The sequence below is a fragment of the Labeo rohita genome, chromosome 7 (genome assembly GCF_022985175.1).
Source record: "Labeo rohita strain BAU-BD-2019 chromosome 7, IGBB_LRoh.1.0, whole genome shotgun sequence".
NCBI lineage: Eukaryota > Metazoa > Chordata > Actinopteri > Cypriniformes > Cyprinidae > Labeo > Labeo rohita.
Genome location: NC_066875.1, coordinates 2975581 through 2996648, shown reverse-complemented (window position 1 = coordinate 2996648; position 21068 = coordinate 2975581). Strand labels below are relative to the sequence as shown.

At 32.5% G+C, this 21068-nt stretch overlaps 1 protein-coding gene across 4 annotated transcripts; it reads left to right on the top strand.

The window, feature by feature from the left end:
- The first annotated feature begins 2453 nt into the window (after positions 1 to 2453).
- On the top strand, positions 2454 to 20376 carry LOC127168803 (equilibrative nucleoside transporter 2). Of its 4 annotated transcripts, XM_051115880.1 has the most exons (14): positions 2454 to 2609; positions 6119 to 6155; positions 11302 to 11353; positions 12822 to 12903; positions 13408 to 13553; positions 13745 to 13884; positions 14419 to 14553; positions 15622 to 15719; positions 15815 to 15890; positions 16957 to 17135; positions 17228 to 17330; positions 19340 to 19425; positions 19733 to 19932; positions 20235 to 20376. In XM_051115880.1, exons 3-14 carry the CDS (start codon positions 11322 to 11324, stop codon positions 20344 to 20346), a joined length of 1389 nt encoding a protein of 462 aa, XP_050971837.1. In that variant the 5' UTR covers positions 2454 to 2609; positions 6119 to 6155; positions 11302 to 11321; the 3' UTR covers positions 20347 to 20376. The 4 variants fall into 4 exon arrangements, with proteins under 4 accessions (XP_050971837.1, XP_050971835.1, XP_050971836.1 ...); XM_051115878.1 differs by lacking the exon at positions 6119 to 6155; XM_051115879.1 differs by lacking the exons at positions 2454 to 2609; positions 6119 to 6155 and adding an exon at positions 10911 to 11067.
- Positions 20377 to 21068: the final 692 nt, after the last annotated feature.

Sequence of the window (21068 nt, the reverse complement as noted above, 5' to 3'; positions counted from 1 at the left end):
TTAAGTTTTCATTGGAAAAAGTGGTATTATGGATTATGGACATGCAAATTAGTTTGATTTTAAAACATCTTAGTGATGGATTTGTTTGGACCCTCATTCTGACGGCACCCATTCACTTCAGAGGATCCGGTTAGATCGCTGTCTCCATGCCTAGACAATTAAGATCCAGCCCCGGACACCAGATCCCATCAGAAAATATCAGTTTGTCCGGTATCAGAACAACTCGTCAGCAGAGTAGTCAAATACCCAAACCCTGTTAACAGTAGGTCTTGTCTGGTACCCAAAAATACCCAAAACACTATTACCAGTCTTCTATCAGCCAAGAAGTTGACTGAGGAAAAAGTCAATGAAAGTGAAGAGCAGACGGAGGAGACGAAGTAAAGATGGTAAAAAGGAGCAGAGTTTATTTAGTCTTAGTTGTGTATGTCTCAATGCTCAGACTTCGTCTGAAGAACACAAATCCAACAAGTATTGTTATACCAGTCTGATTCACAACAACATCCCATAAAGAGTTTCCGTAAACATTCCATTGTATCTCTTATTCATGAAGACAAACAGCCCTTGAAACCACATAGTCATAAGACTAAACAACAATGGAAAAAATATACAAAAAAACAACTATAACATAATATAAATGATTAATTTATTAATGGATCAATGAAATTAATATATAAATTACTATAATGATGATTATATGATTAAATGGAGTAATAAAATGATTAATGATTATAAATGATTAAATGAATGAAGAATAAATTAAGTATATAAAAAGAAAACAAAACACAACACAAACATATGTTTGCTCTCAAGGCAAAACACACAGTTTGCATTTGAGGACCATCCAATCCCTCAGTCCATTGGTGAGAAAGTAATGTAATGCTATATTTCTCCAAATCTGATGAAGAAACAAACTCATCTGCATCTTGGATGGCCTGAGGGTGAGGATAATTTCAGCAAATTTTCATTTTTGGGTGAACTATTCTTTTAAATTGTATTATTATTATTATTACACTCTTAAAAATAAATGCTCTTTATTGTTATTGAATATTGATGGTTCACTGAAGTACCTTTAACATACATGAAAACTTTCTATTGCACACAAGGTTCTTTAAGATGGAAAAAAGTTATTTTGATAAATAAAATGTTCTTTACAATAAGGAAAAAAAGAGATTCTTTTAAGAACTGTTCACGAAAAGGTTCTTTGAAGAACCCACAATGGTTCTTCAAGTGCTTTTGGAACCTTTATGTTTATGCTATGAACATTTTAATATAGTAGAACCTTCTACTACTACAAAGAACCATTCTGTTCAATGGGAAGGTTCCATGAATCTCAAAGGGTATTTATGGAACCATATGCAAATAAATATTGTTTGTGTTTAAGGGTGTACAGGATATGGACGCATGACTTATTTTGCATAGGCCTACTCAAGGGAAACTACACATGAAGTTTAAATTAGTGAAGCAGGTGGGTTAAATGTATCATTTAAAATACACTGATGTGTTAAAAAAAAAAACCTAGCCCATATCCATGAAGAAAAAAAAACATGCGTTATCTTCATCCTGGAGAGACAGATCTAAATGAATGAATCCGTATTAGGGAGAGTTTAGTTGATACTATGCGTTTGATTTACGGAGATCAATTTAAAACATCATTGCTAAATAAAAGAATTAATTTTCATAATTTCTCCCCCTAACTCCATACTGATTTCAAGCTTTTGAATGGTATAATGTTACAAAAGCTTTGTATTTCCGATAAATGCTGAAATTTGGATCTTTCTGTTTATTAAAGAATCCTAAAAACACTTGATAATAATTATAATAATAAAAATGTTTCTTGAGCAGCAAATCAGCATATTAGAATGATTTCTGAAGGATCATGTGACACTGAAGACTGGAGTAATGATGCTGAAAATTCAGCTTTGATCACAGGAATAAAATATATTTTAAAATATATTTAAGTAGAAAACAGTTATTTTAAGTAGTAAAAATATTTTCAATGTTTTTCTGTACTTTGTTAAAATTAATGCAGGCTTGGTGAGCAGAAGAGACTTCTTAAAAACATAAAAAAAATCTTACTGTTTAAAAACTTTTGTCTGGTAGTGTAGCTCAATGTTTATGGATGGGTCTCTTGACATACTTAAGATTTTTTTGACAGTAGTTCCTATATCACTCATCCAATCATATAAATTATATTTAACCAGATGTTGTTTTTTTTTGTTTGTTTTTTTTTAATCGCAGTGAGAATCCTACTGAAGCTTTTAGAGGCCTTTTAAATGTAAGTACTAGAGCAGTCACTAAATTATCAAAATAATTCTGCAGGAACTTTTTTTTTTTTTCACGGAAATTGTTTGCGTCAAATATTGTTCACTAGAGGCCTCGGGCGGTGCAGTTGCAGGTGCACACTCCAGTCCAGTTGGTAGCGGTAATTCACCAAAAGCTGGTTTGCCAATCTCAAATACTACAAAAGAAAAAAACCATGCGGCATCTTCATCCTTCTGGAGAGACGCGGATCTAAATGAGTGAATCCGTATTTGGGAGAGTTTAGTGGATACTGTGCGTTTGATTTACGGAGATGAAATGAGGAAATAACGAAAAACATCGTGAAACAGGTGAGTACATAAACGACACGATGACTTTCCTCCGAGTGACCTTTCTTTCTTCGTTTAGGTGTAAAAACTTTATAATGTAAACTCGTTTAATTATGACGACAGAGCGGTCTGAAGAGAGAATAAAATCAATCATCATCATCATCATCATCATCATCATCGTCGTTCTCGCTCTTCCTCTGTCTCTCTCAGTGAATTGAATTTGCTTGTGTTTATTCTAGTAATTTATGGCATTACCGCCCAGCTGGGTGGAAACAGAGCAGCTTTTGTCTGTGAAGTGCCAAGCAGACAGACACACACTTTATATGAGTCAAAGCAGTTGTTGTTTGAAAACGTCTTTCACACACGATACGAGAAAGAAAAACAGATATCTGTCGGTCCGAATCAAAAACGCCCGTACAGTAAATGGGGTGAGCTGGTCTAACATCCGCATTTTAAGCATTTATACACTCACCCACCTTAAACTGTGTAACAAGTCATTATTTAAATGTGTATTTGTTAAACAGAAAAATCACACACGCGCACACACAAATTCGTCATCGTTTGAGTGACGCCATGCACTTCCACTGACATCAAACAACTATTTGTGACACTGGAGCACAAAACCTGTCTTAAATCGCTGGGGAATATTTGTAGCAATAGCCAAAAATACATCGTATGGGTCAAAATTATTGATTTTCATTTTATGCCAAAAATCATTAGGATATTAAGTAAAGATCATGTGCCATGCAGATATTTTGTAAAATTCCTACTGTTAATATATCAAAACTTAATTTTTGATTAGTAATATGCATTAAGAACTTCATTTGGACAACTTTAAAGGTGATTTTCTCAATATTTTGATTTTTTTGCACCCTCAGATGACAGGTTTTAAATAGTTTTATCTCGACCAAATATTGTTCTATCATAGCAAACCATACATCAATGGAAAGCTTATTTATTCCACTTTCAGATGATGTATAAATCTCAATTTGAGAAAATTGACCTTTATGACTGGTTTTGTGGTCCAGGGTCACATTTAACAATAAATCTTTATTTTGTTAACAATTTTATATACATAAATGTAAACAAAAAAATCGTAATTTTTCATGTCAGAAGCCACTGTTTCATGTTTTGCTTGTTGAAATACAACATTACTTTGAGACTATTTCTAACTCATGTAATAAGAAGGCTTTAAAAACTAAAAAAACAAAAAACTAACAATAACAATAATAAAAAAAAATCAAACTTTTTGTCAGCATTTGTCCCTAATATGTACACAAGTGCAAAGAATATTTCTTACTTTCTTTCTTTTAATAACTTTTCTTGCTACAAATTCACCAAGCCACTAGAGAATAGACTTCTCGTAAATTGCAGTGACTGATATTACTAGTGTACCCGGCTGTGTATTTGAATGCGCTCCCTTGTATTTTAATATGCAAACGGGTTATTCACTACATGCCTGAAGGTGTTTTGAAAGAAACTAGTGAAGCAAACAGAAAAGAGAGGCTGTGGAATGAAGCAGTGTTGTGTTTAGATTGAGACAAAAATCAAAAGCTCTGCGTTTATTTCTGAAGAAGGGGTGGACAGGCTGAAGATGGAGAGATGTTTTTGTTAAATCTGTTCATTGGGTTTGTTGTCCACAGATTTGTTTATGCTCAACGGAGAATCAGACAGAATATAAATGGGTCGAACAAGAGCTTCTTCGACAAAGAAAATAACAAATCTTTCTGATTTATTGATTGCGATTATGTTTGCAATACACTCAAGAAGATTTGTTGGACAATATAAAATCAAGCAGCATGATGAATATCAAGATTATTTGAATGCACTTTTCATAATCTGTTAGCGTTACCAGCGGTGCGCTGTTTAGTTCATTTTACAGAAATGCTAAAGGAGGTAAAAAGCCTGATTTGTTTTGTGATCCTTTCTTGTCTTTGTGCACAGAAGTATGAAAAAGTACTGATACACACTGAAATCACTTCAGGTTTCTAACTGCAAACCACTCATCCAAAAAGAAAAAAAAAGCAGATTTCCCTAGTGCAGGTTTTATTTAGCACAATATTGAGTAAGCAAATCAAATGTGCATTTAAAATCAACAAGTAAAGCAATGTGCATGTAAGATCAATACAGCTGTGTTAGGGAGGAGTGTTCTTGGCATTTCGAGAATTTGTTAAGTCAGTAAAACGTAGTGTCTGCCTGCAAGCGTTAATTAATTAATGAATTAAATTATTTGAGTTTAATTAAAACGCACTGTTGACAGAAATTTGGTTTCATTGCTTAATTATTTGTAATGATAGCTGAGTCATCAGTGTTTTTTGTGTATTTGCTAGATTGGCATTTTGGACTTGACAGTGTTTACCGTTAGTTTTTTAAGATTTGGTAATCAAACGTGTTTGTAATGATAATTGAAATGTGAAATGGTAATACTTATGGTCTTATCTCTAGTTCATGGAAGTCTTCGTCGGACACTTTTTCAGTTTTTTAAATGTTAAGGTTTTAGTAGGAAACAGCATGATTTACAAACATATTTTTAGTGAAATGCCTTGTGTTCAGTTTAGGATGCTTTTTAAGTTTAGGATTTTGAATCTGCTGCCATTTTTAAGAAAGTCCATAAATATTGAGATATACACTACCAGTCAAGTTTTTGAAGAAGTCTCTTCTGCTCACCAAGCCTGATCCAAAGTACAGCAAAAACAGTAAAATGATGAATATTTTTACTATTTAAAACAACTGTTTTATATTTGAATATATTTTAAAATGTAATTTATTCCTGTGATTTCAAAGCTGAATTTTAGCATCATTACTCCTGTCATATGATCTTTCAGAATTCATTATAATTTTCTGATTTGCTGTTCAAAAAAACTTTTATGTTGACAACAGCTGAATAGAATATTTTTCAGTTTTTTTATGAATAGAAAATTCAGAAGAACATCATTTAGAAATCTTTGTAACATTATAAATGTCTTTATCATCACTTTTGATCAATTTAAAACATCATTGCTAAATAAAAGAATTAATTTTTTATAATTTCTCCCCCTGACTCCATACTGATTTCAAGCTTTTGAATGGTATAATGTTACAAAAGCTTTGTATTTCCGATAAATGCTGAAATTGGGATCTTTCTATTTATCAAAGAATCCTGAAAAAACTTGATAATAATAATAATAATAATAATAATAAAAATGTTTCTTGAGCAGCAAATCAGCATATTAGAATGATTTCTGAAGGATCATGTGACACTGAAGACTGGAGTAATGATGCTGAAAATTCAGCTTTGATCACAGGAATAAAATATATTTTAAAATATATTTAAGAAAACAGTTATTTTAAATAGTAAAAATACTTTAAATGTTTTTCTGTACTTTGTTAAAATGAATGCAGGCTTGGTGAGCAGAGGAGACTTCTTAAAAACATATAAAAAAAAATCTTACTGTTCAAAAACTTTTGTCTGGTAGTGTAGCTCAATGTTTATGGATGGGTATCTTGACATACTTATTCTATTTAACCAGATGTTTTTTTTTGAATCGCAGTGAGAATCCTGCTGAAGCTCTTAGAGGCCTTTTAAATGTAAGTACTAGAGCAGTCACTAAATAGTTAACTCCATTGGCATTCTCTGCACATCTGTCACCTAAATTCCCAGAGTCACCTCCCCACATGCCCTGTAACGATTTGTGGTTAAACTATTTGTTTTTTACTCAGTTTCTTAGATGAGATAATTTGTGAGCTGCTGTGCTGTAGGGAATAAACTGCTTGATTTTCTCAGTGGCTCTTTGTTTGCATGCATTACTGAGATAAATGGGAAGAAAACCCCTCCAGGGTGCTTTCTGCTTTTTGAAGTCAGGCTTCTCTTTGTGAAAAAGTACACTTTAGCATACTTTTAAAAATAGTATCATATATTTTAAGTGAGAAGTTTTTGGACACTTAACTGCATGTTCACTGCAATTAAATGAACACGTGTTTCAGTTTACTAAGAATTTACTAGCAATTTATATGAAATGCGTTTAGCTGAACTTCAAAGTGTTTTTGACCCACTTAAGTAGGACTTAAGTACATCTTTATATCTAATTTCCTAAGTGTTTGTCATCAAATGTAGTTAAAGTACTGCTTAATGTACTGATAAGCATTTATGGTAGCCTTAAATGTACTTTAATGTCTTTTCTATTGATTTTAATGTTGTAAGTACACATTTGTAATAATTCTGCAATTTAGCACATTTTAAAAATATATTAACTTTAATGTCATGTAACATGTATAAAGTATCTTACTAAATGTACTTTGAGGCATGATAAAATATTAAAACATGATTTTAAAAGTACTATAAAGTAAATTTGAATTTGACATTACAAAATGCACACTTAAGTGTGCTTAAGTGTGTTAAGTCATGAAAGTGTCTCTCTTTGTCACGTAAGTGACCTTTTATTGCATTAATATTACATTATTTGCAAGTTTTTTTTTTTTTTTATTAAATATATAAGATTTGAAGTAGACTACAAGTGCATGTTCAGTACAGTTAAGCGCACTACTTTTATTTCGTCTTCATACAATTGTTGATGAAGTACCCATTCGCTGCTTTTCAAAGTTGTCAGAGTTGTTTCCTCATGATTCAGGCATGCTAAGCATGTTGTTATTGGAATTCATTAAGTAGAGGTGCTGTTGGATACTGTCATGGGCTGTGGTCATGATTCATCATCAAACTCATTTGGCTTGTCTCATCAAGGGTTTGGTGAAGTTATGTTCACCTGAACAAAGCAGATGTTACAGCGTCACGTTGTGCTTTGCAAAGTTTCATTGGCCACAGGTTAAACCGCAGCACTAGTCCAAACCCATTGGACATTAAAATAAAGCTGTGTTACAGGTTTTGTTGTTGCTGGTAAAATGTATAAAATGTAGAGTCTTCAAAGTGCTGGTTTAAAATGCAGTACCAGTGATACAGTGCATTGGATCATTTTGTAGGCAAAACCAAGAGAAATGTAAGTATAATGTAGATTTGAAGAAACCATAGAGGTAAGAAGATAAAGAAGGGGTTAAATGAAAATGATTTTTTTTTTTGGAAAAAGTAAACTTTACTAACAATTTACTAGCAATTTATATGAAATGCGTTTAGCTGAACTTCAGTGTTTTTGATCTACTTAAGTAGGACTTAAGTACATCTTTATATCTAATTTCCTAAGTGATTGTCATCTGTGAAATATGGTTAAAGTACTGCTGAATGTACTGACAAGCATTTATGATGTCCTAAAATGTACTTTAATGTAATTTCTATTGAAACTTGTATTTTAATGTTGTAAGTACACATTTGTAATAATTCTTTAATTTAGCACAATTTAAAAATATATTAACTTTAATGTCATGTAACGTATAAAGTAGCTTACTAAATGTACTTTGAGGCATGATAAAATATTAAAACATTATTTTAAAATACTATAAAGTACATTTTAATTTGACATTATTACAAAATGTACACTTAAGTGTGCTTAAGTGTATTAAGAAACAGTCATGAAAGCGTCTCTCTTTAAGTCACGTAAGTGACCTTTTATTGCATTAATATTACATTATTAATGCAATGAAGTTACTTTTTCCAAAAATTCTGACATTTTTGGAAAAGTAAACTTTAGCAAATGTACTTTTTGCTAAATTTTCAAAATAATATGCTTTTAAATAAAAGCATGTTATTTTTAAAGCATATTCTTTTTTTATTTGCTTTTTAAATAAATAAATTTCTTTTTTAAGAAATATTACATTAATTAATAATAATATTTAAATTTGGTGTAACACTACATCAAAATAAGTACTTTAAAACATGACAAGATTAAAACATACTGGTAACAACTACATTAGTTAACACGAACTAAGACTGACCAATACTTCTACAGCATTTATTAATCTTAAAGGAGAAGTCCACTTCCAAAACAAAGATTCACATATAATGTACTCACCCCTTTGTCATCCAAGATGTTCATGTCTTTCTTTCTTCAGTTGTAAAGTAGTTTTTTTTTTTTTAAAGGGGTCATCGGATGCTAAGTTCACTTTTTCATGTTGTTTGAACATTAATGTGTGTTGGCAGTGTATGTACAAATCTACCCTTATAATGATAAAAATCCATGCAGCGGTTTTTAATTAATCTGTAAAAATAATATCCCCTTTTTCAAATCGAGCCGTTCTCAGATGCCTGTCGGTGTGCCGTCACACCCACAGAGGCCGCTCCCACAATAGTTGATTGACATGAGCGACTTACCTTGAATCAGCTGTCACAGTCCGCCCTCTTTGTTTCGATGCCGGAGCAGGGATGTAAGTTAGACAAGAATATCTCCGATTGAGCGACTGAGGTGTTGTGTTGCTGCATGTAATAATGAACATAGTAGTCGTCATTTACTCCCGACATCTGAGCCGCTGAAGATGCAGTAGATTACATTTGTTTGTGAAGGGAATGCGCCTCCCAATCTACATATATCCGTCTATGTTCGTGCAAATCATTCGTGATCCAGCTTCACCTACAGCAGAAGTGAGTATAAGGTTTTTTTTATGAGTCTTTGCGATCGCCTTTCCTTATAACGTGGTAGTTAGGAAGTTTAGCGGCTAATGTAAACAAGACCGTCTTTCCACAGAGAGAAGAGGGGTTGGGATGAGCAGAACTCATTTGCATTTAAAGGAACAACCCCTTAGAATGAGATGATTTTTGCTGATCTGATTTTGACAAGGTAAAAAGGGTGTTGTTTTACAAAACCATTGAGAATTTTTAATCAAAGTATATTAGAGACTTTTCATTAAGAGACTAAAGAATCATATCAACTTGTGGAAAATGGGCATCCGATGACCCCTTTAAGGAAAACATTTCAGCATTTTTCTCCATATAATGGACTGATATGGTGCCTTGAGTTTGAACTTCCAAAATGCAGTTTAAATGCGGCTTCAAACGATCCGAAATGTGGTTGTAAACGATCCCAGCTGAGAGAGAAGGGTCTTATCTAGCGAAACGATCGGTTATTTTCATAAAAATAATACAATTTATATACTTTTTAATGTCAAACGCTCATCTTGTCTTGCTCTGCCTGGACTGTTTTTGTTCCGGTTCATGACAGTTAGTGTATGTCAAAAAACTCCCATCTCTTGTTCTCCCTCAACTTCAAAATCACACTATATCACCGTTTTACCTTTTTTGTTGAGGGTGTTTGATCTTCTTTGCATGTTCACTTTGCAAAGACTGGGTCGTTACTTCTGCAGTGATATAGGATGATTTTGAAATGATTTTTGTTGAGGGAGAAAGTACGACTGGCGTTTTTCAACATACCCTAACTGTCTTGAGTCAGAATACACAGAGTTCAAGACAAGATGAGTGTTTGAAAATAAAAAGTATATAAATTGTGTTATTTTTATGAAAATAACTGATCGTTTTGCTAGATAAGACCCTTCTTCCTCGGCTGGGATCATTTGAAGCCGCATTTAAACTGCATTTTGGAAGTTCAAACTCGGGGCACCATATCAGTCCATTATATGGAGAAAAATCCTGAAATGTTTTCCTCAAAAAACACAATTTCTTTATGACTGAAGAAAGAAAGATATGAACATCTTGGATGACAAGAGGGTGAGTACATGTGAATCTTTGAATCTTTAAGAGGGATGAGGTGTATTTTGCAGCGATGTGCATTAAACTAAAGGCAAAATTTTTTTTTTTTTTTTTTTTTTTGCACGCACTGGCCAAATTTTAAGAGTTTTGTTGTGTTTTTATTATTATTTTATTATTGTGCATTCATTATTAAATTAAATGACTGTATTTTTATTTACTAACATTAACAAAGACAAATAAATAGTGTAATGTATTATTCATCGTTTGTTGATGTTAGTTAATACATTAGGTAATGTTATAAAATGGCACCTTATTGTAAAGTGTTACGAGCGCAAAATTAATTAATAACATTATGAAGGTCACTTTTTTAAAGTGTGTTAGTAAACCGTAATGAAAGTGTCTCTCTTGAAGTAAACTTAATTAGCCTTTAATTTCTTTAATATGTTATCTGCAAGTACAGTTTGTGTTTTTAAAATATGTACTTTTAACAGTGCACCAGTGCGCATTCAATACACTTAGGTGCATTTCCTTTTAAAAAAGGCTTATTGCTACACCGCTCGTTTCGGTCCATATATTTAGTAGGCTGCTGTCATTTGCCTTTGCATTAGTTTCAATTTAACACCATTGCAGCCTAAACATCCTCAGAGCTCAGACAGCACAGGTGTCTGCTGGGTAATTCAAGTCCTTTTTTTGGGCTTGTGTGTTGGAGTAATCCTGCCCTGACGTGAAAGCCCCTCCCTGTTCTCTTCTTTCACAGAAACGCCATGTTTGTCCAAACAAACACTCACGTTTAGTGTAGTTGAACAGTTTAGCTTGGATACGCCGTAGCTAAAGCAGTCATGTACAAACGTCTTGGTGTTTTGCGGAGGGACTGCAGTGTTACCTAGATCTTTTCTGTACTCGAGGTAAATGAAGGTAAAGATGTATTTTTCTCAGTCTTTTCTACTGTATAGTCGAGCTTTGAGTTGGTGAAAATCTGCTTTTAAACCAGTGTTTGGATTGTTTCAGTGTGAAGGACTGATGCTTTAGGGAAATGCGACTGTTTAAAGAGCCAACACTGCGGGAATTCATTCGTGTATTGAATGAGAGACGTGCCGTTTGTGGTTGAAAGCTTGAATCGAGTTTTAATGATTTTGTTTTTTTGAACAGCTGCCTGCCACCTGGACAAAATGAGTACAAGAGAGGACGCCCCTGCAGACCGGTATGTTTTTTTTTTTTTTTTTTTTTTTTTTTTTTTGTGGATTTCACCGTTCTCTCAAACTAAGGGACTGATGTGTACTCAGTGAACCACAGTGATATGTGGCTTTGAACAAGGGCTGGGATTGAGTTTAATTGCTCTGAAAGCACTCAAGTGAGTCAACAAAACAGAATGTAATCAGGCTAATAGCTTTCCGTCTTCACCTGAATTCACATTCTGCATGTTTGTTGTTTAGTTTACTTATAAGTCATAATTTATTTATTTCTCTTGATATTAAAATCTGGTTATTATTTGAGGTTATTTACATAAGGATATTTTTGTCAAGGTAGTCTAAAGTGTCTGAAGTTCACTTTTCCCAAAAAAAAAGAAAAAAAAAAAGGCTTAAATAGTGTTTAAAAAAATAAAGTAATTTGCAGCTGTCTAAAATTTGGCAGTAGATACTTAGGAGTCAATTAACAAGATAGGTTAAATCAGAGTAGATTAAGCAAGTGAAGATTTTAATAAAAATAACAATGTAACCACTCTTTAAATAGTTAACTAGTATTGTTATTGTTAACTAAAACTACTACAAAAGTTACAACCTAAAATTGAGGGAAAAAAACTTTTTGGTAATTGTGATTGAAGAAAAAACAAATGTTTTGTCTCAGCTTTTTTGAGCTTTCTTTTTTTTTTTTTTTATTAGATGGAAAAACAAAAACAAAGTTAGAAATGTGGCAACTACCTGAAATAAAATGACTTAAATGACAAAATTTTAAAGTAAACTAAATTTATTTAAATTTTTAAAACGGAAACAAAATAATGCAAAATAGAGATATCAAAAAATAAAATAACATTAACAAAAACGCATAACAAAATTATGTAAATTATTATATAAAACTATTAAAATCTCATCAAAAATATATGAATGAAATTTATGAAAATATATAAATAAAAGCTAATTCAAAATATAATGTAGATACTATAATTGTATGTAAAACTAAAAAAAAACCCCACTGTAACAAGGGATGCAGAGATATCATTCATTCGTTCTTTCTATATTTGAATGCAAGTTGATTTCTGAATGTAACTTTAGAAGAGCTGAGTGTAACTCTTTGAAAACTAATCATTATATTAATGCAAAGTTCAAAAAACATTTTAAAATTTAAATGATATGCATGTATACGTGTTTTGTTTTTTTTTGTTTTTTTTTTATAACATACTAATAATGTTGTGTTTTTGTAGTCTGACTCATAGGAATATTAATGCAAGATTTTAGGATTAGGCAATAGCATGGATGCATAAAAATAAAAGTATCTCCTATTGTTAAAAGTTCCCTTTTAATTTCACAAAAGCATGTACTTATATTTATAAAAAAAAAAAAAAAAGAAAGAGTGAGAGAACTAAACTAAACTACTAACTAAAGTTCCCTAAAATGTGCTGATCTGACATGAACAGACATCCTGTTTACTGTGTTCTTCTCTCTTCTGTCTAGTGGCTTTCTCGTTGCGATCATATTCTTTATCCTTGGCCTGGGAACGCTATTGCCATGGAACTTCTTCATGACGGCATCTATGGTAACAGAATGTGGAAAACATTCCAAATATGGGAAATAAACACAGTGCATAGTAAAAACAGGATGTTGTCAGGATGGCTTTTAGCCAGATTTGCTGGAACAACACAGTTGTTTCCATTTTAAAGGCACTCAAATATGCAGCCCTTCAAGGGCATTGATCTTCTTTCGATCGGAATTTTCCAAAAAGTTCACTAATTAGTTTGCTGGCTGGCTAACAGCCAGGATTGAACTGATTAGCCCGGAGTTTTGTTTTATATTTCTTTACTCAATATAAGTGTAATGTTATTACTGAGTTACAGTTCAGTTTTATTGTTTTAATTGTTTGCAGTGTATGCTGTTTTTAATAAGCAGTGGTAGTTAGAAAAACGGTCTGATTTGAGACAAAACAGTTGTAAATTGCACATTTGTACTTTTCACATTAGGTCTAGTGAAAAACAAAATTTCATATATTGCAGTGTTAAAAGTAATTGTTTATTGTCTCTAAATTCATGTTTTCTTTTCAAAGTATTTCAACAACAGACTCAACACATCTGAGTGGAGTAATGGTACAGTTACGACCAGGAAAGAGTATTATTTCAATAATTGGATGACTCTGCTATCCCAGCTGCCTTTGCTGGTCTTCACTTTTCTCAACTCTTTTCTCTATCAGCGGTGAGGAAGTTTCTTTTGCAATGTCTTACACGTGGACTTGACACGAATGCTTAATGCAGTTATCAAATGCACTCTAAGTTTGTACTTCATAATTCAAAGAACAACAACGGTGCAATAATGTAATGAATGATAAAACGGTGAGGAATAAAACAACTGACATTTACTGAAACACCTGACCATTTGTGTTTCAGGATCTCAGAGAAGATGAGGATAGCTGGCAGTCTAGTCTTCATCCTGATCCTCTTCATCCTCACTGCTGTCCTGGTGAAGATCCCGATGGAGGAGGACCGCTTCTTCTCTGTCACCATGGCAACAATCTGGTTTATCAATTGTTAGTGACTTTAAACACTCTTTGGCATCATTGAGGTGCACGTGCATATATAATGTTTGCAATGACAGTCTAAAGTAACAGCAAAGACATTTATAATGTTATAAAGATTTAATTGTCTTCATCAAAGAATCCTGAAAAATAAAATGTATGAAGCAGCACAGCTGTTTTCAACATTGATAATAATCAGAAAAGTGTCTTGAACAGCAAATCAGCATATTAGAATGATTTCTGAAGGATCACGTGACACTGAAGACTGGAGTAATGATGCAGAAATTTCAGCTTTGATCAGAAATAAGTTACATTTTACTATATATTCATATAGAAAACACTTATTTTAGATTGTAATAATATTTCAATATTCATACTGCATTTTTGATTAAATAAATGTAGCCTTTGTGAGCAAAAGAGGCTTAGTGACCCCAAACCAACTGACAAACACCTAACCTATTTTAGTGTAAATGCATAAAGTCTTTTAACAGTATGTGATATTTGGTGTGTGCTCTTGGTAATTGTGATTGTGTGTGTCTCTTTCAGCGTTTGGGGCCGTGTTACAGGGAAGTCTGTTTGGTTTGGTGGGTTTGTTGCCACAGAAGTACAGCGCCATCTTTATGAGCGGACAGGGACTCGCTGGGACGTTTGCTGCTCTTGCAATGATCTTTGCCATTGCAAGTATGTTGTTTTTTTTTGTGTGTTGTTTAAATAATAATCTAAAGCTAGTTTTTGCTTTTTTTGTTTTTGTTTTAGTTTTAATTTTAGTTAATGTTTTTTTTGGTAATTTTAGTTTTGTGTTTAAATCGTTATTATTATTATTATTATTATTTTATTTTTATTTTATTACTATTTTTTTATATATATATTTCTAAGTAGTTTGTTATTCTAGTATATCAAGTTAAGCTTGGCAACGCATAAAAAGTTTTTTTTTTTTTTTTTGTAAAATGTATTTTATTTTTGATAATTAACTTATTTTATTTTAAGTAACGAAAATGATCTTATGGTTTTGGTTTTATTTAACCATAATGACCCTGGTGAGACACACAAGTTGATTTTAACGTTACACTATATTTGTAAAGAAAAAAACAGTCGCTCACAAGTACACCTAAAAATCACACAATAATAAAGTAATTGTAGTAGAAAATAATAGATGTCAGCGCAGGTGGCCTTGTGGGCAGTGCATCAACATATGGTGCAGTTGCGCCCTGGGTGTCCCGAGGTCAAGTCCTGCCTCGTGGACCTTTCCCAACCCTTCCCACTCACTTCCTGTCTAATCTCCACTGTCCTGTCAAAGAAAAAAATACAATAAAAATAAATAATAAAGGGAAAAAGGAAAAGTGGACCCACTTTACATTAAGTGTCCTTAACTGCTGTATACTTAAATTTAAATGAATCAATTAATACAATGCACTTTTTATGTAAACATGTTTTTAAATTGTACTTGTATTTGAAAATACTGTCCTGTAATTAATTTGTCCTGTAAGTTTAGGTATGGGGTTTAAGGATTAAGGGATCTAAAATATGCTCATGCAGAATAAGATATTAATATGTGCTTTTTTAGGTACTAATAAACAGCCATTATGCTAGTAATATAAATGCTGATAAGCAACTAGTTAACAGTGAGAATTGACCTCCAGTGCTTATTAAACTCAACTGTTGATGAATAAACAATTAGGATGTGAGGAACCTCTCATGCATTTCTGTATAGATCTGTTCACTGAGTGTGTGTGTGTGTGTGTGTTACAGGTGAAGCTGATAGTGAATCTGCAGCTCTGGGTTATTTCATCACTCCGTGTGCCGGGACCCTCCTCACGCTCATCAGTTACATGCTGCTGCCGAAGCTGGTGAGTGTGTGTGCAAATGTGACAGGATTACATCTAAATGAAGTTCCTTAGCTGAAACTGATCTCTGAAATGTGTGTGTGTGTGTGTGTATGCAGGAGTTTGCTAGATTTTACCTGGACCCCAAAAGCAAGAGTTACGAGCTTGAGACGTCCAGCCAGCTGCTGTCTACAGGTGAAAAGGTCTATGAACTCAGAGGATCACCATTTCATAGATTAAAACGCAACATAACTTGTTCAGTGTTCAATTCTAAGAGTCATTTACATATGAAAAAGTAAACTTTACTACACTTTTAAAAAGTGCACTTATTAGGGAGAAAAAAAAAAAAAAAAAAAAAAAAAAAAAAAAAAATATAATATATATATATATATATATATATATATATATATATATATATATATATATATATATATATATATAAGTATGAATTATTTGTGTAATGTTTTCTTACGCTTATTTATGTTAATTGCAACTAAATGAAAATTAATTATAGTTTGTTTATTTTAAATGCAATTTGTTGAAATTAAGACATTTTTTTTGAAAAATTAACTTTTTTTTTGACCCACTTCAGTAAGACTTAAGTACATCTTTATATGTAATTTCACAATTACTGCTATAGTCTTCTAAAAATATTTTAATTAAATTTCTGTTGAAACTTGTATGTCATGTTTTTAATTTGCATATTACACACTTGTAATGATGAAGCTGCAATATGTTACATTTAAATTTAATTGTAATATTGAGTGCTTTACATGTGCTTTAGTATGTCAACACATAAAAAGTAGTGCACTTCTTTAAAACAATAAAAGATTATTAAAACATAATGATTTGAAGTAAACTTTAGAGTAAAACTCCCCTTGTGAAAAAGTGCATGTAATTGCACTGAGGTGAACCAAATCTTGAGTGTATTCTTAAAAAACTGTACTTGCAGATAATATAATATTGATAAAATAACTTAACACATTTTAACATGTTAATGTTTTTAACACAAGTAAAAAGTGCACTTTGTAGTAACTTAAAATTGTAATTTAACTTTATTACAAAGTGTACTTAAGTGTGTTAAAAACAGTCATGAAACTGTATCTTTAGTCACTTACGTGGTTTTTATTTCATTAATTTGATATCTGCTAGTGCTATTTTTTTTTTCTTTTTTTCTTTAAATACACACATTTAAATACAATTAAGCACACTTCTTTTTCAGAAGTTGAGACTTTATTTTAAAGCGACTGTTCTCCTTCAGATGCTGTTGAAGTCACTGAGAAGTCCAGAGATGCGTCTAATGGCTCTGTGGCAAACGGGAATCCTAATAAAGGTGATAACGATGCAAGTGAAGAGGAGGGTGTCAAACAGGCCTTCATCATGCTGCCATCAGAAAATGCATCAACTCAGAAGAGCTCCGTTCTGGAAGTCTTCAAAAAGGTCCATCAATTTGAGAAACTATTACAGCCTGTGCTCTGTTCTTGATGGTATAACAGTGGCTTACTCTCATCTTCATCTCTCTCTGTCTCCAGATTTGGGTTATGGCGTTTTGTGTGACGTTTGTGTTCGTAGTTACACTGTCAGTTTTTCCTGCGGTTACTGTGGATGTGAAAACAGTGTACAGAGGAAAATGGGGTAGGAACACACATTTGTTTTATATAATATCATTTATATATTAGGGATGTCAACATTAGCACCTTAATTGCGATTTTATTTTCTTAGTTTAATTCTTTAATGTAGCATGCTTTTTTTTTTTTTTTCTCTTCCCTGGCATCCTTTGGCTAGCATTACTGTAGACTATGTAAACCATGCTAATAAGATGCAAAAGAAAAGCTACTTGGGCACTGGTGCCCTCCATCTGTAAAGCAGCTTTTTAAAGCATATTAAATGTTACAAAATAATAGCTTTAAATTACACCATAATGGTGAACTGCTATAATTATGGGCTAAAATGACTATTGGTATCAATGATATCCGGCCTTCATTAATAATAGGCTACTTATAGTAAAAATATGCTGTTAATTTAAAATATACCAACTTCATGTTATTTGTACATTAATTTGGAGATTTTATGTGAATTTATGACCATTAATTAATAACAATTAAAGAAAAATGTTTTTTATTTTTTATTATTTATTTTTACTGATTGACAGCATTAATATATTTTAATTTAATTAATTTATTTAATTATAATGTATCCCTAAGACTAATTCATTTAAACCTTGTACCTATTTTTTTTTTTTTTTTATTTATTTATTATGTCTAAAATCAATGGGAGATGAAATATTGATATGTTTTGATTTATGAATTAGGGCTCTCTATTTATTGTTCTGCTTTTTTATAGTTTAATGCACATCACTGCAAAATACACCTCATCCCTCTTAAAGGAGAAGTCCACTTCCAAAATGAAGATTCAAATATAATGTACTTACCCCTTGTCATCCAAGATGTTCATGTCTTTCTTTCTTCAGTCGTAAAGAAATTGTTTTTTGAGGGAAAACATTTCAGCATTTTTCTCCATATAATGGACTGATATGGTGCCCCGAGTTTGAACTTCCAAAATGCAGTTTAAGTGCGGCTTCAAACGATCCCAAATGCGGTCGTAAACAATCCCATCCGAGGAAGAAGGGTCTTATCTAGCGAAACAATCAGTTTTTTTTCATTTAAAAAAAATACAATTTAAATACTTTTTAATCTCAAACGCTCGTCTTGTCTTGCTCTCCCTGAACTCTGTGTATTCTGGCTCAAGACAGTTAGGGTATGTCGAAAAACTCCAATTGTATTTTCTCCCTCAACTTCAAAAATCATTTCAAAATCATCCGACATCGCTGCAGAAGTACCGACCCAGTCTTTGCAAAGTGAACATGCAAAGAAGATCAAACACCCTCAACAAAAAATGTAAAACAGTGATATAGGACGATATATTGCAGTTGAGGGAGAACATGAGATGGGAGTTTTTTGACATACACTAACTGTCATGAACCAGAACAAAAACAGTTAAGGGAGAGCAAGACAAGCAGTTGACATTGAAAAAGTATATAAATTATATAATTTTTATGAAAATATACAATCGTTTTGCTAGATAAGACCCTTCTTTCTCGGCTGGGGTCGTTTGAAACCGCATTGAAACTGCATTTTGGAAGTTCAAACTCTGGGCACCATATCAGTCTATTATATGGAGAAAAATCCAAATTATATCAAATTAAAATCAAATTATATGGCTGAAATATTTTCCTCAAAAAACTTAATTTCTTTATGACTGACACGAACATCTTGGATGACAAGAGGGTGAGTAAATTATATGTAAATCTTTGTTTTGGAAGTGTTTGTTTGGAAGACTTCTCCTTTAATCATTAAACTAAATGATGAACAAAGCAAATGCACACTCATCACTTTAAGATATGCACTCATGCTTGAAGTAGTATCAGATGTGATCCATGAACTGACATCCATAATAGTTTTCTGTTCGATTCTGCTTAATTGTTTTTAAACCTGATTAACTGATAAATGCCGCCATCTGGTGGATCTCTAAAGAAATGGCACGCGAAGCCAAAACAAACCTTAGCATTTTCACACTTTGAACACTTGCACAGCCTTTTATTTCAGTATGTACATCACCTTTTTGTCTCTCTCCCTTTCTTTCAGAACGATACTTCATTCCTGTTTGCTGTTTTCTCATGTTTAACACGATTGACTGGTTTGGCAGATCTGTCACGTCAGTACTTCGATGGGTCAGTAAATTATTTTCAAATTTTTTTTATTTGTCTTCATGAGCACATTTGTGTTCAAGGCCATGCAAATATCCAGCTGTTCACAACCAGTGATACATGTTGCTTTCATAGAAATAGAGCAATCTACTCTTCTTTATCCACAGTCTTTCAAGTGTAACCATTAATTGCAGTGAAATAATACAAAGGAGAAATTCTTTTGCTGAACAAATATACAATAAATGATTTTTCTTTTGTTTCGTTATCTTTTTTTATGATTTCATAGCAAACATGTTAAACAATTCTTCTCTGTATTCTGTCTCTCCCACAGCCCTCTAAAGAGAGTCGTTTGTTCCCGGCGTTGGTCGTTTGTCGAGTGATCTTCATTCCGTTGCTCATGATGTATAACGTGCAGGAGAGGCACTATATGCCTGTGCTCTTCTCAAATGATTTTATGTTTGCTGCTGTCATGATGTTTTTCTCCATGTCCAGCGGATACTTTGTGTGTCTGTCCATGACGTACGCGCCGCAGTGAGTGCACGCACATTTTAACACGCATTTATTTGATTAAAAATACAGTAAAATGAGTAATATTGTGAAATATTATTACAATTTAAAATAAGTTTACTATTGTAATATATTGTAAAATGTAATTTATTCTTGTGATGCAAAGCTGAATTTTCAGCATCATTATTCCAGTCTTCAGTGTCACATGATCACGCTTTTTTTTGGTAAAACTAATCTTTTAAAACATGCAACATCATGAATCTCACATACTGTTTTTGTTTTTTTTAATCTTTTTTTTTTTTTTTTTTTTTTTTTCCTCTTTCTAGGCTTGTGGAGCCTAAAGATGGCGAGACGGCTGGCGCGCTGATGACGTTTTTTCTGGCTCTTGGTTTGTCGTTGGGAGCACTGTTTTCTTTTCCTCTGCGTTTTCTTGTCTGATGCTTACAAGCTCACTCTCAATCACGAATCGTCGGCTCTCAGGGCGTCTGCAGCAATGGTTGTGTGTCAGTCTGTTCTCATGCTGTTCACACAAATCACACAAATTCATAAAGGGAAGCAGCGGCATTGCACCGTTTTATTTCGGCAGCTTTAAAACACGTGTACAGAATCAGCATGCTGTACTAAAGGGAGAAATTAAACGTACTAACTCGACAGTCAGTTTAAAGGGACACACACAAAAAAAGGGATATGTTTTTCTGTGATAATTGCAATGTAACAATAATTTTCACTGATGCCATAGTTGGATGAGATATCAAAAATTCATGATGTTTTCTCTAATATTTTTGATGGCTATTTTTTCGCTATTTATTTGTTTAAGACTGGTCTGTTCGCTGGTATAAAATACAAATTTGAATAAGAAATTTATTGTTAATACTGTAAATTAATAGTTTTTTTTTTTTTATACAGTGGGAAAAAAAAAAACACTGGTGGAAACTGTTGTTACAGTTAACAAAAGAAAATGGGATGAAGGGTAATTTTTTTTTGTTTTTGCGTGTTATTTAAGAGGAAACGAGTGCATTCAGGTTTTTTTTTTTTTTTTTTTTTTTTTTTTTTAGGGACATTATTTCGATTTCTTATAAACATGAAATATTTATTACTTATATTTACGTTTTATATATATAAAGTGGAGTCCAAAAGTCTGAGACCACACTGAAAATCTA